Source organism: Peromyscus eremicus, chromosome 3 (assembly GCF_949786415.1).
Source record: "Peromyscus eremicus chromosome 3, PerEre_H2_v1, whole genome shotgun sequence".
Lineage (NCBI taxonomy): Eukaryota > Metazoa > Chordata > Mammalia > Rodentia > Cricetidae > Peromyscus > Peromyscus eremicus.
Window position 1 is genome coordinate 45,617,126 of NC_081418.1, and position 16,388 is coordinate 45,633,513.

General features: G+C 43.5%; 1 protein-coding gene across 4 annotated transcripts in view; it reads left to right on the plus strand.

Annotated features, from left to right (window-relative positions):
- Window positions 1–16,388, plus strand: part of Lrguk (leucine rich repeats and guanylate kinase domain containing) — a 110,726-nt gene that overhangs the window by 48,091 nt on the left and 46,247 nt on the right. For all 4 annotated transcript variants that reach the window (XM_059257536.1, XM_059257533.1, XM_059257535.1 and 1 more), the window contains 3 exons: window positions 3,933–4,052; window positions 10,448–10,544; window positions 14,352–14,465. In XM_059257536.1, the coding sequence (XP_059113519.1) occupies window positions 3,933–4,052; window positions 10,448–10,544; window positions 14,352–14,465 (331 nt within the window). The remainder of the gene's footprint in view (window positions 1–3,932; window positions 4,053–10,447; window positions 10,545–14,351; window positions 14,466–16,388) is intronic.

A 16,388-nucleotide genomic window follows, 5' to 3' on the forward strand; every position in this document is an offset into this window, starting at 1 on the left:
GTGGGGATGAGAATCCAGGTTCTCAGGTGGCTTTCCCCTTTCCCATATACTCAGTCCTGGGTGCCAGCCATGGGTGGGGCCGGCAGTGGTTTGAATGAGAAATGTCCTCTGTAGGTACGTGTATTTGAACACCTGGTCCTCAGTTGGTGGTGCTGTGTAGGAAAGGTTATGGAGCCTTTGGGAGGCGTAGCCTTGCTGAAGAGGTCCATCACTGGGGGAGGGCTCGGAGAGTACAGGTCTGCCGGACTCCAGGTGGTCCTCCCTGCTTCGTATTTTCAGTTGAAGATGTGATCTCTGAGCTTCCTTCTCCTGCTCCTTGCTGCCATCCCTCCCCTGACCTTATGGACTCTTTCTCTAGAACCATGAGCCCAAAGTAAACCCCCCTTTTACAAGTTGCTTTGGGCCATGATATTTTATCACAGCAGAAAGTAACTAACACGGTGCCACACACATGGGCCATGTCCCCCTCAGTGAATCCTCTCTGGAAAACCCCTCAAAAATGCATCCACAGGTGTACCTCACTTGTATCCTAGACACCAGATGACGGTCCCAATTAGCCCTCACACCATCCATTGTAAACCCTTCCTTAACTGTGAGCAGAAGCTAAGTGCTCCTGCCAGAGAGCATTCTATGATTTCAGGTTTTTAGGAGAGTACCTAGAAGGAAGCCCAGCTCACCTCAGGGAAACCTGAGTAGTCTCTACTGAGCCGCCCAGCAGCGCAGCAGGGACAAGCCACCTTGCCTGGCTGCACACATGATTGAGTCTCTCACCCCCAGATCCAAAGACAGATTTACCATGGTTTCCCCATTTCTTTTTAAACAGTCTGTCAGAGCAGATGGCCATTTATGCCATAAGTATAACATAGAAATTCTATCAATACCCACAGGCATTTTAAAAATACTTGTAAAACTCTAGGATATAAGCGCTTCTTTTCTTCATGTGGTGTTTGCTTCTGCACCTCACGTCGGCTTCCCACAGAGAGCAGAATGCTCTATTTCCCAATCCAGGACATGGTTTTTACATATGATATAGTCATGTCGACATTGACAGTTTTGCATGTTTATGAGAGCCCTCCAGGTGAGATGATTTAGCCTTCCTTTGTGTACACCAGGAAAAGTACATTTGACTTGAGAGAAGGCCTCTTTTCTGATTGTAATGTCACTGCTTGTTCGATGCTTTAGGGTGTGTTTATGTACGAACATGCATCAAAGCCATCAGTAGTAGTGTTTGATAAACATATGTTTCTTGGTCATGTCTGGCCGCCAGACAAACAAGGGCAGAGGCCTTGTCTGGATCATGGCTCACAGTTCTGCTTCAGTGGCTGCCAGGAAGTCCAGCCATTGCCCTTCCCACTGTACCAGGGCAACAGCAGCCCTCACTGCTGGAGGAGGGCACCAGTGGGCTGTGGGCACCTGGCCTGTCAATGGAATATCGCATCGCTGGAAAATCAGTGTCCCCTCAGTGGGGTGGGGACGCCTGACTAAAATGATGCCGGCCAACTGCAAGGGGCCTGGTAGTCACTGATACCCTTTGCCCTTTAGTATGCGGCCTTCCCAGAACCACCTCATGTGTATGTGCTTTCTCCCAATTCTAGCACTAGGCAGTTCTTCAGGAGGTCTGGGTTTTGTTCTAGCCTACTTTGGATTTGGTGTATGCTTTCATAGGTTTTTGGTTTTGTTTTGTTTTTCTTAAGGAGAATTTTTAAGTTTTCTAACATTTTTCTTGTTCTGTTGATTTGATTTTCTTGGTCAGGAAGACTTCTCTTGCCTATTTTCAATATCTGTCCTTGTCTGCCATATATTTTTTTCTTGAATATTTACTTTGAGGGAGTCACTAATGCACATGCAGTTGTAGGAAATAGTACACATGGACTCTATATCTTTCCCTCATATTCCACAATGCCCTGGACAACTGTTAGTCAAGTACCAAAACCAGGAGACTGACCCAGAAGCCTTCTGAGTTACCAGGTTTCTCTAGCCCCTCAGGGGCTCCTGCATGCTCAGTCCTGTCTGGTTCTGTGTTTCATTAGGAGTCAGTCACCTGAGCACCACACTCAAGACAGCCTTCTCATCCCAAGCCCCCTGTGGTGCCTTTAGATCTTTAGATAGCTGTAACTCCTCTCTCTCTCTCTATCTCTATCTCTATCTCTATCTCTATCTCTATCTCTATCTCTCTCATCCCTGGAAGCCATGGATCTGCCTCCACCTCATAATATTGTCACTTTAAGAATATGATGTACATAGATCACACAGTGTAACTTTCCAAAGCTCTCACAGCAATTGGGAGGCAGAGGCAGGCGGATCTCTGTGAGTTCGAGGCCAGCCTGGGCTACAGAGTGAGTTCCAGGAAAGGCACAAAGCTACACAGAGAAAACCCTGTCTCAAAAAAAAACAAAACAAAAAACAAAGCTCTCACCTCCTAGCCCATGCAAGGTACCTTCCTGGAAATTCATCCATGGGGCTGAATCCTTTTTTGATTGTGTAGTATTCCAGGGCATAGGTGTATCAGCAGTAATTTAATCATTCACGTGTTTAGGCTGATTCCAGTTTGGGGTGCCACTAACAAAGTTTCAGTGAATCTCCATGAGCAGGTTTTTGCACATGTCGCCTTCAGCCTGTCTGCTCCCACTGGGTACCTAGGGTTGTTTGGAGGGTTCCTGTCCTTAGATCTGTCAGATGGCATTGGCTCCAGTACCAGGCAGTCTGCACATTCCTGGAGACACTTCATCTCCTTCTGTTGTGTGTGTTCCCCGTGGGTGCTTGTGCTTAAGCTTTCCCTATTTTTATGCGTATCCACAGAGATTATGCTGTTTCCTGGATGTCATAGAATCTTCACTGAATCCACACCTCAGCTATGCAATCAGACATTTTATTTTATTCTGTTTCTGTAGTTTATTTCTTGAAGTGTGCAAACACAAGGCTCAGTCTATGATGGAGGACACCGTGGTGGTAATTTCATTCTCTTGTTTTAAGGCCGGGGTCTCTCTGTGTAACTCTGGCTGGCCTGGAACATACTATGTAGATCAGGCTAGCCTGCAACTCACGGAGCTCTTCCCCTCTCTGTCTCTTGAGTGCTGGGATTAAAGGAGTGTGCCACTATGCCAGGCAATAATTTTACTCCTTCTTCTGGTCTTCCAGTGTGGAGTCACATACCAGCCCTTCCTTTCCTTTGAACGAGTCGGTCTGCCTTCCTTTACTCCAGCTTGTGTTAAGTGAGGAGTAATAGAAACCGCTTCCTTAGCCCTCTGGTGATTACACGAGGGGCGTGTAGAACGTTAGAGCAGTACCTGGCACGCGGTGATGCCTCAGGTGTGACTGCGTTGCTACTCTGAAGCCTGCTCTGTGTGCCTGTGTTCCCAAGCAGTGGATATGGATGCTAAACACCGACCTCAGAATTCACTCCCTTTGCTCAGTGGTAAATTCTGGGAGGAAGGAATACTTTAGCAATCAGAAGCTAATGTGTCCTACCATGTTTTTCCTTTAGAAAAGCTTGGTAAAGTAAATTGAGAGAAACTTGTATTTTACCTTATTTTCTATCCTTTGAATAAAAGGTTATATTTTATTGTATGTTGTATATGCGTGTGTGCCTGAGTATTTATGTATATGCATCATGTGTGTGTAGGTACCTGTGAAGGCCAGAGGAGGATATCAGATTACCCTGGAACTGGAGTTATGGTTGGTTGAGAGCTGCTAGATGTAGGTGCTGGAAACCGAGCCTGGCTCTTCTTGGAAGAGGACTAAGTACTCTTAATCCCTGGTCTGTTTCTCTAGCACCAAATGTTATTTTTCATATATTATAATCTTGTTTCTGGAGAGTGGGACCAATCTTCCACTTGCCCACATTCAGCAAGCACTTGTTAATGATAACCACAACTTAGAAAGCTTACCTGTGCATGTAGCTAACACAGCATCTCTGCTGGATCTTGTTGTAGCACCCTGCCAAGTCTGGATGCCCCTTATCCCATGCTGATCCTAACTGGTCCCGCAGCTTGTGGGAAACGAGAACTCGCCCACCGCCTCTGCAGACAGTTTAACACTTACTTCAGATACGGGTAAGTGTGCCTGTCGGCACGTAAGTCTAGGAGACTCTTCTGCCTCGTTGGGGGGCATCAATAGTTTCTTTCTGTTCTCAGATGCTGTTAATTCTGTCTGCTTTAAGCACATTCTTTCACAGACACAACAGTTTATTTAAGTTATATTTAAAAGATAGAAGTGGTAAGCAAAGTGAATGTTAGGTAGATGACAAGTCCTCAGAAATCCCAACCATCATACCCTACAACTGGATCGGTATGATTACCTGGTCTTGCATGATGTGGAATCTTTTTTCTCCTGCCATCCTAAAAGATGATGATTATTAATGTATATTACAGTTACAGAACTTGTCAACTAGCAAAAAGAAACAAAAGATTTTGTTTTTTCTGAGACCAGTAGTAAATATATCTCAGTCCAGCTGACCAGCCAAAGACATAGACAAGCAGGGCACACTCGTTCCTTTATACACCTCTCCCATGGAAGGTCTCTTAGCTTCTTCGCCATTAATTACACTAGAATCTACACAGGGTTTATATTTAATCCTTCAGAACTCCCTGGGTCTTAATGAGCTTCCCTCCAGGACGGACTGTTTCATTTGGGAGGGTGTTGCTAGACAACACATGTAGTGTGAGTGTGCTGTTCCGGTTACCTGCGGGGCTGACTTCCAGGGACAGCCTTCCCACAGCCGGGCTTGGGACACATGCTGGCAACTCTGGAGCTGTGTGTCTCCTCTCCAGGACCACACAGCAGCAGGGAGGGGACAACACAAGTGTTTCTCATCCCTTCCCTCAGGTGGCTCAACAAGCTCAGGGTTCCCTGTATCAGAATAGAGGAATATATGTATATGTGTGTATGTATATACGTATATATACATATGTGTATGTATATATATATTCGCATATATATACCCATCTGAGAAAACCAGCCCACTGGACTTACAGGTGTTTTAGAAGTTTCTAGAAATCACATTTAGATGGAACTGTCTGCCCTGATTCCTCTTTGTTCTATACATGTGGCAAAGGAATTACTTTGGAATTAGCGGTGCCTGCCAGAGACTTGAAGATGTAACTACAATGCTGTATAGGCCATAAGCCAGTAAAAAAAAAAAAAAAAAAAAAAAAAAAAAAAAAAAAATTAGTTTCTAATGCTATTACAGAAAAAGCCCCCTCCTGAAGCTGTATGTGTTCAAACAATGTAAATACCATCTTTAAAAGGTCTATTTAGAGACTTAAAATTGCAACACACGTTTGGACATTTCTAGACATAAATGCTATAGAATATAAATATCACAAAGTAACAACAATAAGCTAAAAGTTAATACCAGCATTAAAAAGCTTAGTGTGCTGTTATGTTCATGTGGGGGCACCCAGCCTGCTTTCAGAGATAAGCTGAGCACAGTGAGCAGAAGGTCAAGCTAGGGCGGTAGGGTATATGCTGACCATTGTGCCAGGGTATAAATTTGGAACCTTTTAGCAAACCAAAGTGACCTAGGGAACCGGGGCTTTCTCTTATTGCTGTCATGTCTGTAGTGGCATCTGGCAATAGTTGGTGGCCTGGTCCTTTTTATTTACCAGTGATATGCTCTTGCCAAGGTGTGTTTGGTCTGATATGTTTTTGGAAATGTTTATTGACTTACCATCAAGATTTCTATTTCAGTCTGCTCATATGTTCTTATCTGGCTCAGTTACTCATTGCCGCCCAATCCTACATGTCCCTTATTAAAATGCTTACTCATCCTGATTCGACTGGTTTCCTTAGTGTCTTTTTTTTCCCTGGCTTGTCTAAGCCAGGTGGAGAGGTGGCCACATTAGCCTTGTTCACCAATGAACTCTTGCTGTCTAACATATGACCAGGTGCTTAATACATGTGTAATAAACACTTGTTAAATGATGGACAGACTGACTGACCAAATGGACAGCCAGGTTAATGGCCATGCATGCAAATTTAGTTGAAATGGCGGTGATAGGAAGCATAGGTGACTGATGGATCTGTGGAGGAATGGATGGATGCATGAACTTGTTCAATAGGTATTAATCGAGCTCCTCCCATGTTCTAGTCCCCGAGGACACAGTGAGAAAGACTGCTGAGGTCCTCTCCTTTGTGCGGTGTATAATCTGGTGAGGACTCTAGCATCTGTGTGCAGGTGTGAGGTGGCAAAGCAAACCCCTCACAATAGACGCTGCATCTGTACTGCTGGTGCCGCCACTGACTCTTCTCTCCTGACTGGAGTTGGTGATGAGCATCAAAATGCTACCACCTGCTCCTACCACCTTCCCCTTCACCCCCGCCTCAGGGGCTCAGAATGAGTCCACCCACTGTTCCTCAGCATCCTCATGGAGGCAGAGAGCCAGGCATGTTCAGTGGCAAATCATTCTAAGAATTCCACCCAAGACCTTGGATCTCAAAGGCGGGCATTAGATAGCTAGTGATTTCATCCATCTAGAAAGCTAAGATAGTTCTGTCATTATATGAAGCCACTTTCTGATTAAAACTATAGAGAAACATCTTCAGGGACAAGCCATTGCTCTTGGTTAGAGGATTTTTTTTTTTATGGTTCTTATCCCACATAATTGTAGATTTTTAATTAAATGAAAGAAGGCATGGATACAATCTCATTGTGCAACATTTTCCTGGCTCTTTGTTCGGATCTTCTCTTTCTCTATTTCTTTTCTTTTCTTTTTAAATGACATTCACCAAGATCAAGACATTCCGTGACATTCCCACATGCTAAGTTGCATGTATAGAGTTATGAATAAAGAATATAATTCTGCCATATAACAAATGTTGGTGGGGCTGAGGCATTCTACTGTGATTAGCCTTTGGTTTTACTATTTCTTCTTGGCCTAGGAATAGGTCAGGTGTCCTTTATTTATGTTAGTGACTGGTGACTGAGAGATAAAAGTGTACTGCTTTCAAAGTCTATTTCTTTATTTTGGTTTTTTGAGACAGGGTTTCTCTGTACAGCCTTGGCTGTCCTGGAACTCACTCTGTAGACCAGGCTGGCCTCCAACTCAGGGATCCACCTGCCTCTGCCTCCCTAATGCTAGGATTAAAGGCGTGCACCACTGCCACTTGGCTGTCTATTTATTTCTAACTTCATATTACCATACAAGCCAGTGACTTCCTGGGAAAGTGTTGGATGAAGGAGGCCCCACTAAACTAGACCATCTTCCAGTTTTAAGGCCAGTCATGTGATCTGACATCCTTGAAGACAAACTTTATTCTTCCCTCTCTCTCTGTTTTATAATAATCTCTATTGTCACCTGGGCTTTCATAGCTGTACATTAAAAGAAATCATAACAGTGTGGAGTACTATCACGTGCTTGAGTCACGTGCACACAGCCGAGCTCTGCCTGAATGTTAGTACGGAACTTGCTGTCCTGCTCACCATTTCCTGAGGCACTCTAGTCCAGAACTGGGGTTCTTATTTGTGTTTCTGAGTCACACTGGTCAACCTCCTCAACCACCTGCTCACTCTTTGTTCTTAGACATCTTTTCATCTTAGCACCTTGTCCTAGATACTTTCGAATGCCATTATTACAATTCCTTTCCTTCCTAGCGGGGTCCCTTCCATGGGCGTGGTTTGTTAGGAGCTTTGGGGAGAGCTCTCTCTGGAATGCCAAAGCCTCCTTAGTCCTTTATCACCAGACATGGTGTCCCTAGCTTACTCCTTTCGTGGTAAAGAGAAACTAACACGGAGTGTGGTTCCCATTAAGCCATGATATAATCACACATCATGATTTCATTAGTAAATAAGTTAATTAGCAAGTAACAAAGTCATAGAAATGTGCAGAGGGGGTGCTCGATGCTGAAGGGGAGGGCCCAAAGAAATCCATGTTCGTTAAACTTGGTGCTGCTTTTCCTAAGTGAGCTTGGCAACAACGTTGCTTTTACTGTGAAATATTTCCTTTTCAGGATGTTCATAATTGGGCGGCACACACACAGTGGAGGTTTCTATGTGTAAAATTGGATGACAGATTGAAAAACCCACAGGTCATCTTAGGTCCTTCTTAATAGAAGGTCCCATAGCCGTCAACAGTCATCATCTCCATTCTCCACATGACTGGAGCCGTCTCTTTGTTTACCTGCCCACACGTTTCAAATTGCTTCTTTGTTTAGTCTCTTTTTAGAAATTCTTCAAAACTCCCTGCCACTCAACCCCTTTGTTGGGAAATGTAAATTCAATGTAGCGTGTAAAGACTTTGCTGAGGGTATACAGCCACAGATGCCAGGCCATAGATTTATCTCCGCTGACTGTCAGGAGCACCAATAGACAGAGGGGCCCAGGTCTCCACCCAGGCACAGGGAGAAATGCCAGTGTGTTCCAACAACAAAACAAATGTCACCATGTTTTGAATGTACTCTCTTTCTGGCATCTGCATGTAAATGTAACACTGAAACCTGAAATTTTCCTGCTACAGTTAATTCTTGATTATAATATAAAGGGAGCCGTCATATGAATTTTAAATCTGTGTTTTTGACTTTGTAATGTGGAGGTTTTGAGGCTCAGCTTTACTCTCCTAATTGGTGTGTTGTTATAGAAGTTGACTAGAGTCATCCTGGCATGGCTGCTTAGTTCCATGTAAATTGCTGTGTTCAGTTCTTCATCTGTAAAATAAGAAATAATCTCTGCTCTGTGGGTTTGTTTTGTTTTGTTTTGTTTTTGTAAATGATTTAACATGTCAAGCATCTATCAATTCTCATCTCCTATTTTAGAAGTATTAGATAATCTAAATTCATTCTATTACCAGAACTTAATACTGGAAAAGCAGAAGGATGTAGTTGGCTTTTTCTCTTTTGGGGGGCTTTCGTCCAGCTCCCAAATAATGACATGGAGACTTATTCTTAGTTACAAATGACCGGCCTTAGTTTGGCTTATTTCTAGCCAGCTTTTCTAACTTAAATTATCCCGTTTCTCTTCTTCTATGTTTTGCCTCTGGGCTTTTTATGTTTCTTTATTCTATATGTCTTTCTCCCCTTCTTGCTCTGTGGCTGGCTGGGTGGCTGGCCCCTGGTCTCTCCTTCTTTCATTCCTCCTTCTTGTGCCAAGATTTCTCCTCCTGTTTATTCTCTCTGCCTGCCAGCCTCGCCTATCCTTTCTCTGCCTAGCTATTGGCTATTCAGCTCTTTATTAGACCAATCAGGTGTCTTAGACAGGCAAGGTGAAACAGATGCAATGTATCTTTACATAATTAAACACACATCCATCATTAAAGAAATGCAGCATGAACAAATGTAACACACCTTTACACAGTTAAAGTAATATTCTGCAGCATAAATAAATGTAACACATCTTTATATAGTTAAAATAATATTCCACAGCAGAAGGATATGAGATCAACAGTCTTGGGGAGTTGAGAACTTTGTGTTCTGGTTTTCTGGGGCCAGCACCATCCTGCAGGGTGACCTTGGATGGGTCACTTCGGTAGTCACCTTTATAATGGTGGGCTTTATCCTTTCCCTTGATGTCACAATAAATTCAGTGAATGCCTGCTCTGCACCAGGTATTGGGAATACAGTGACAAAGTAGGAGTCAAAGGTCTTCTAGCTGCGTATTTGTGCTGGGAAGACCTGAAAAACTGTGAAAGAAGGTTTCAGAGTAAGGGTGTATGTCTGTGTCTGTGTGTGCGTATATGTGTGTGTGTGTGTGTGTGTGTGTGTGTGTGTATGTGTGTGTATACATGTGTATGTGTGTATATGTATGTGTGTGTATGTATGTGTGTGTGCTTAGAGATGCTATCTCAAGACAGTGGATAGACAAGGCCTTTCTGGTTAAGAATTCATTCACCACTTGAACCATGTGTTTCCATAGATAATTCTAATACAAAGCCACAGTTCAGGGAGAATGAGGTGTTGCTGCCCTCATGCAGGGGGGGGGGGGGGCAGGGAGATTGGCCCTGAACAAGCAGTTGGGAATGATGGTGGTGTAGGCTGAGGCTGCGGGGGTATAAAGACCTGCATACTACACCAGGGGACATTAAAAAAAGTATAGGGAGGGCGACACTTAAACCTGGTCCTGACAAACAAGTGGCCATGTGGAGAGAGAGAGGAGGGGAACCGACAGAAAATGCTCATAGATCAGGGAGAATGTGAAAGCAGCTGGCTGAGCAATCGATACTGTGATCCGTCTCAAACTGTCATTATGTGATGGCAGAAGGGGGTGATTCAGAAGGCGATAAATAATGTAAGTAAAAATGGGATATTGATGAGCCAAAATTTGTATAATCCTCATAGAAGATAGTGATTAAATATAGTCTAACCCTTCTAAGGCACACTGTTTTCACAGTATCATTGCTTTATGATTTATGATCTGTGGGTCAATTTCATTCCTTAACATTCTTCACAATGAAAGCATTTCTCTTGTGACTTTCAAATTCCCAAGAATAGCGGGTGCTCTCTCTTCCTGTGACTTCAGGGCCTGTCACACCACGAGACCGCCTTACTTTGGTGAAGGGGACCGAGTTGATTACCACTTTATCTCTCAAGAAGTTTTTGATGAAATGCTGAACATGGTAAGGTTGCTCCCTGCTATTTTTTTAATCACAGAAGAAATTCATGTTCTTTGTCAGAAATATGAGGAAACAGTGATTTCTACAAAGGTAAAGATTAAATGTTGCGTACTTTCTAAATCTGTTTCAGTTTGAAAGTTGTCTACACCCCAATGGGCTCATCATTGAGGGTGGTGCAAATCCCCTAGGCTTCGAACGCATTTTCTTAAACAATAGTTCTTCTTTGCCTTCACATGGAAGGGAATCCTCACTCCCAAGTATGTTTTACCAGTTGTAAGTCTGCATTAATGTAATATGTACCCACCCCTGACTTCATTACCCTGAAAGAGCATCTCTGATTGCCACAACTCCTAGCAAATCTCTGCCTCGTACTCTTCTTCCCGTGAACCTTAGTCTTGTTTATATCACAGTCCTTGCCATCACCACGTGAAGCACACACGACTTCATCCTTTCCTGAAGCTCACTGAGGACCAGATGATGGACCAGTCTTTGTGCCATGAGCGGTCAGCATTGAGCCAGGAGTACTACATCTCCTCACCCTCTTTTCTCTTCTCCCTCCCTTCTTTCTCTGTCTTCACCCCAGAACAATGGACCTGGCCTAAACCTCCAGTATACATATCATGGAACATTTAAGATTGGGCTGTGCAATTACATTAGCTTAATTTTAGACAGCCAACTCTACTATGGTGCGTGTTCTCAGGCTCGTCTTGTACTCACAGAAATGCAAGCGAGTCCCATACTCCCTAGGCAGCTCTCCCTATAGCCCTGTCAAAAGAACGTCTTGGACATCAAATGCCTTCTTGTAGGACTGTATTTTGACAAGTCTGCTTGATTTGCGAGTTTTCTGGAAATTTATATTTCTAAAAGCCTTTAAAAGAGATTTGAGATTTGTCTTCACGGTACTAAGAAGCATTTCCTCAGCCCCTCCATCCTACCATGGATGTTGACTTCCGCTGTTAGAGTGGGCATTTTCTCTGAGAGTTCATCTGTACTCCAGGTGCACCTCCTACTCTCTGAAGTTCATAGCTTATCAGGTCTATAATCAAGTTAGTCTGGTTCAGTCCCCAGTCTAAGAAATCACTGCACTTCTAGGCTATATTTAGCTTTACAGTTTAATGCTTCACAGAAATCCCAGGTATTTGAGAAGAACTCATTTTTCCTGTCTCTGCCAACATACATTACTTTGATGTAATTTTCATCAACTTGAGTTTCACCTCCAATCTCCTTTTCTTTAGAGTGGGACACTGTTACATGAGCTAAGCCCAGAGAGTCATAGATTCATGCATGACACGTTGTCAGCCTTCCGATCATGCCCATACTGTCAGCCTTCTGCACATGGAACACTCCTCCACAAACCCCCTGCCCAGACAGCCTGGTTCTCCTGATAGACACTCTGGCCTAGCCACCCCGCACGCCTACTGTGAGCAGCCATACCCAGCTGCTAGATAGATAAAACATACGGACCTCCACCCTCTCCCATGTTCGCATGCCTTTTCAGCCAGCACCTCCTCTGACCAGCAGATCATCCCCCCACCTGTCCACAGATAGATACGTCAGCCCTTTCTAGAGGAACCATGCTTAGTCATTTTCCTACAGAGGCACTCCCTCTCCTGTGGAAAGGAAACCACTGGAGGTTTTGTTGTGTGACCATTGCTACTTATTAGGAAACCCACGTGCACTAGGAAATGAAGGGAGTGTGACTGGCCATAGCTGGGGGAACTGCGTCATCTCACTGCTTAGCAAATCAGTTGAATGGGGTCTCTTTTATGTTACATGCACAATGCAAGGTCTCTGCCAACCATGCATGCTTCCAGAAAATGTTTATGAGACCCACAGAGGAAGTAAACAAACATATATCCGAAAATAATTCAGATATGCATACATTTTGGAAACAGGGATCATGATAGAGTATTAGAGTTCTCCAGAGAAACAGGACCAGTAAATAAAGTCTGTGTGTGTGTGTGTGTGTGTGTGTGTGTGTGTGTGTGTGTGTATGTGTGTGTGTGTGTGTAATCTCTCTCTCTTGCACACACACACTCACACACACATATACATACACACGTATATGTATACACATACACACAGATTGGTTTGGTAGAAGTATCACATGGCTGTGGAGATTGACAAGCCAGAACTTGCTGTATGGGTGGGCATCATGGAGACTTAGGAGATCCAGCAGTGCCGGTGAGTTCCAAAGGCTTACCTTTCTTTTCTCTACAAACCTTAAAAGGATTGGATGTGCTGGGTGGTGGCACCCACCTTTAAACCCAGCACTCGGGAGGCAGAGCCAGGCAGATCTCTGTGAGTTCAAGGCCAGCCTGGTCTACAGAGTGAGATCCAGGACAGGCACCAAAACTACACAGAAAAACCCTGTCTCGAAAAACCAAAAAAAAAAAAAAAAAAAAAAAAAAAGGGTTGGATGCAGTCCACCCACATTCCAGGACAGTCTGCTTCTTCCAAGTTCACCAATTTCACTGTTAATCTCTCCCCTAAATATTCTCTACATTGACCCATGAACTTAACCATCACACGTGGTAAATTAGGTAAAGCATGAAAGGCAAGCCATAGCTACATCGTCTACATTCATAGATGTACATACTTAAATACATGCACATATGGAAAAGAGAACAGGTTTTTTCAAAGAACAAAGAGATTATGACATCAAAAAAGTAAAAAAAAAAAAAAAGGGCATATGTTGTTGGGTTTTAAACTTTGATTGTGATGATTGCCTTCATCACCCCCCAGCACCCATACTCCCTAGAAACTCACCCAACCTCAGAAGACCCTGTGTCTCCTCCTAACACCTCTCTGGCAGATAGCCCGTCTGTCATCTATGCTTGTCTCCAGAATGTCTGGACCAAGAGGGCAGCAAGAGACTCCGAGGCTGTGGCTGCTCTTAATGATGGCAGTATTAGCCTCCTAACTGCTTGCTATTTTTAATGATGTGCCTGCCATTTAGCAGGGTTGGATGCATCCCTGAACATTATTTAGTTTGAAGTCATGCCTTTCAGAAGGCACATTTACCAAGGTCAACCACATTTTTGTTCTTTCTACTGTCACCAGCTTCCCAGTTTAGGTTAGGCCTAATGGTTTAATAAATAGTCACAATTTGAAGGGTATATATTTACCTACGTTTTCTTTCTTTTTTTTTTTCTTTTCTTTTTGCAAGAGACTACTGCTGTCATGGGAAATGAGTCTCCAGAATATACAGAGAGGGTGATATTTATAGTTAAATAAGCAAAGGGCGGGCAACAATTCTGTTGACTAACATTTGGGGCAGTTTTAATCAAAAGCCATCTTTATGAGGAAAACCAGGCTGGGTCTACTTTTCTAAGCTTTGAGGATGCCCACGGCCTTTGGGATCACCCATTCCTCTCGGTTTATCTTAAAACGCAAGGAGTTTATGATTGGGATCCTTTTCTGGAGGCCAGGGATGCTGGCATAGCTACAGCAGAAGGGGAAGCCATTGGTTTTACTACCTCCATGGGGAAGGTTTGTGGTGTGGATTTGGCAGGAAAAAGGTAAGCAGTCATCACGGTCTGTTCTACCAGAAGCTTCCACACAGAACCTTCCTCAAACATTGTGTCAATCGATTATTTCAATAAACCTTATTTTCTTCGGGAAGAATTTTGAATAAGCGCCATCAGAGTTTGATGTTGCTCCACTGTCCCATTACTGCTGTGTTGTTCTTCCGGGCTTACTAACACTTTATAATTTTTATGGAATTAGATGAAAGTAAGACATCAAGTGATTTTATCATTACATTACAGCACCTGTTATGTGTAAATCTTTGTATTTTTCTAATTCCAGGGTAAATTTATTCTAACATTTAATTACGGTAATCACAATTATGGATTAAACAGGGACACTGTAGAAGGTATTGCAAGAGACGGATTAGCAAGCTGCATTCATATGGAAATAGAAGTAAGTATTTTTCATTCAGCTGTGAGTACATGTGCGCGTGCGTGCGTGCGTGCGTGCGTGCATGCGTGTGTGCGTGCGTGCGTGCGTGTGTGTATTGCTGTCTGAAGTTGGGGCCACAATATCTGGATAACATACTGCTAGGCACAAGAGAAACGCTACAAAACATGAAGTGTTAAGTATATCGTCAGTGTGGGGGAGGTAAGACCTGGGAAAGTTAAGTGACAAGATTTAGGTTACAGCTCCACTCAAGACGTTTGTCTCTTGTTTCCTCGCTAACCTAGCCCTTTGTTATTGTTCTTTTGTATGAAGTGCTGTCAGGTGAAGTGGGTGCAGGCGTGGGTGGCCCCCTGTCCCCTCAGGACTGCGTCAGCCTGAGTGGACACCCTGCTCCTCATTCTTCCCAGGGGCTGTGTGGGTGGTGCTGTCATTTAGCACTGGCTGTTCACTGGATGCAGTGTTCTTATATTTCTGCAAGTCAGACTTGCAGATTTCAGATTTTTGTCCCTCCCCCGTGCCCCACCTACCACCACCAACCTCAAATTAGAATGTACAGACCTTTTCCCAAAATTGTGAACCAGAGGAAACCTACAACTTTCCTACCCACTTGTTTGAAGATGAACATGAAACTCAACTAAATGAATCAGGTCTTCAGTGATGGTTGTTTTTTTTTTTTTAATTACTTTTACTAAGCAATATAAATCTTACAATCAGACAAAATAAATTAACTAAAACAAACATAAAACAAAACTTGACAAGGCGGTTCTTTGCTGTTGACTGAATGTTAGCTTCACTTTCCTTTGTAATGCCACAGAGGAGGAGACTTTCGGCTTCTGGTGTTGGCCAGCTGCTCCCCTTAGTGAAGCTGGGCGTACTTACTTCATTAACACTCTGCATCACTATCCATTCTTATCTTTTTGCAGTTGACTGGTTCTGTATCTTTAAGAGAAGTCTTCTTTACTCATATATATATATATATATATATATATATATATATATGTGTGTGTGTGTGTGTGTGTGTGTGTGTATATATATAAAGATATATGTATATCTTTTACATATATATATTAAAGATCAGTTCTAAACATTGTCTGCCTTGGATGGAGGAAACAAAAACTAATATGTGTTTGAGTGCAGCAGCGTTTCCCAGCTCGACAGTTTCCTGAGTGACAGCTCCTTTTTTTCCTTCCTGAGAGCTTACTGCTCCTCATCTCCAGGAGGTCAAGTCTATAAACTGTTTTATTCCCCTGTTCCTCCCCAGCTGAGGTATTTTTCCCAGACTGCCCTTGTCACCAGCTCCTCCAGAAATGGTTTTAAAAGCAGCCTGTATTTCTTCCCACTGAATCGTTAAAACAAGAATTCTGAACTTGAGTTAAACTTGACGCTAGAACTGACATGGAAGGGACTTGACAGTCCACTTGGAACAACTCTCCCACTTCACATATGAGGAAACTTCTGCCCAGTGAGTTGGAGGGATGTGTGCAGAGTCCTTAGGAACCACAGAGCTGAAGTCACGACCCAGACCTCCCAGTGTAAAGTCCCCACCACCTCATCCTTTGGTCACCCGGTAGCAGGCTACGCTGACTCTGATCTGTATCCTCCAGAAGGAGGCTGGAAGATGTGGAACCACAATGATTTGGGCAGTTACTACAACCAGTCTTTAAATTTTGCATCTACAAAGGGAGGAAATGTTGGAGGCAGAAGCTCTGGCCCCTAGATGGTGGAGGCCAATACTTTAACAAACCATAAAAGCAAGGTGGCTTTGGTGGTTCCAGCAGCTGTGGTGGTGGCAGGAGAGTCTAATTACTGCCAAGAGACAAAACTTAGCAGGAGACAAGACCCAGAGAAGTGAAAAGGGAGCTACAGGTGACATAGATATGTGATCTGAGCCAAGTACAGTGGTAGCAAGGTCTGGCTGCTATGAAG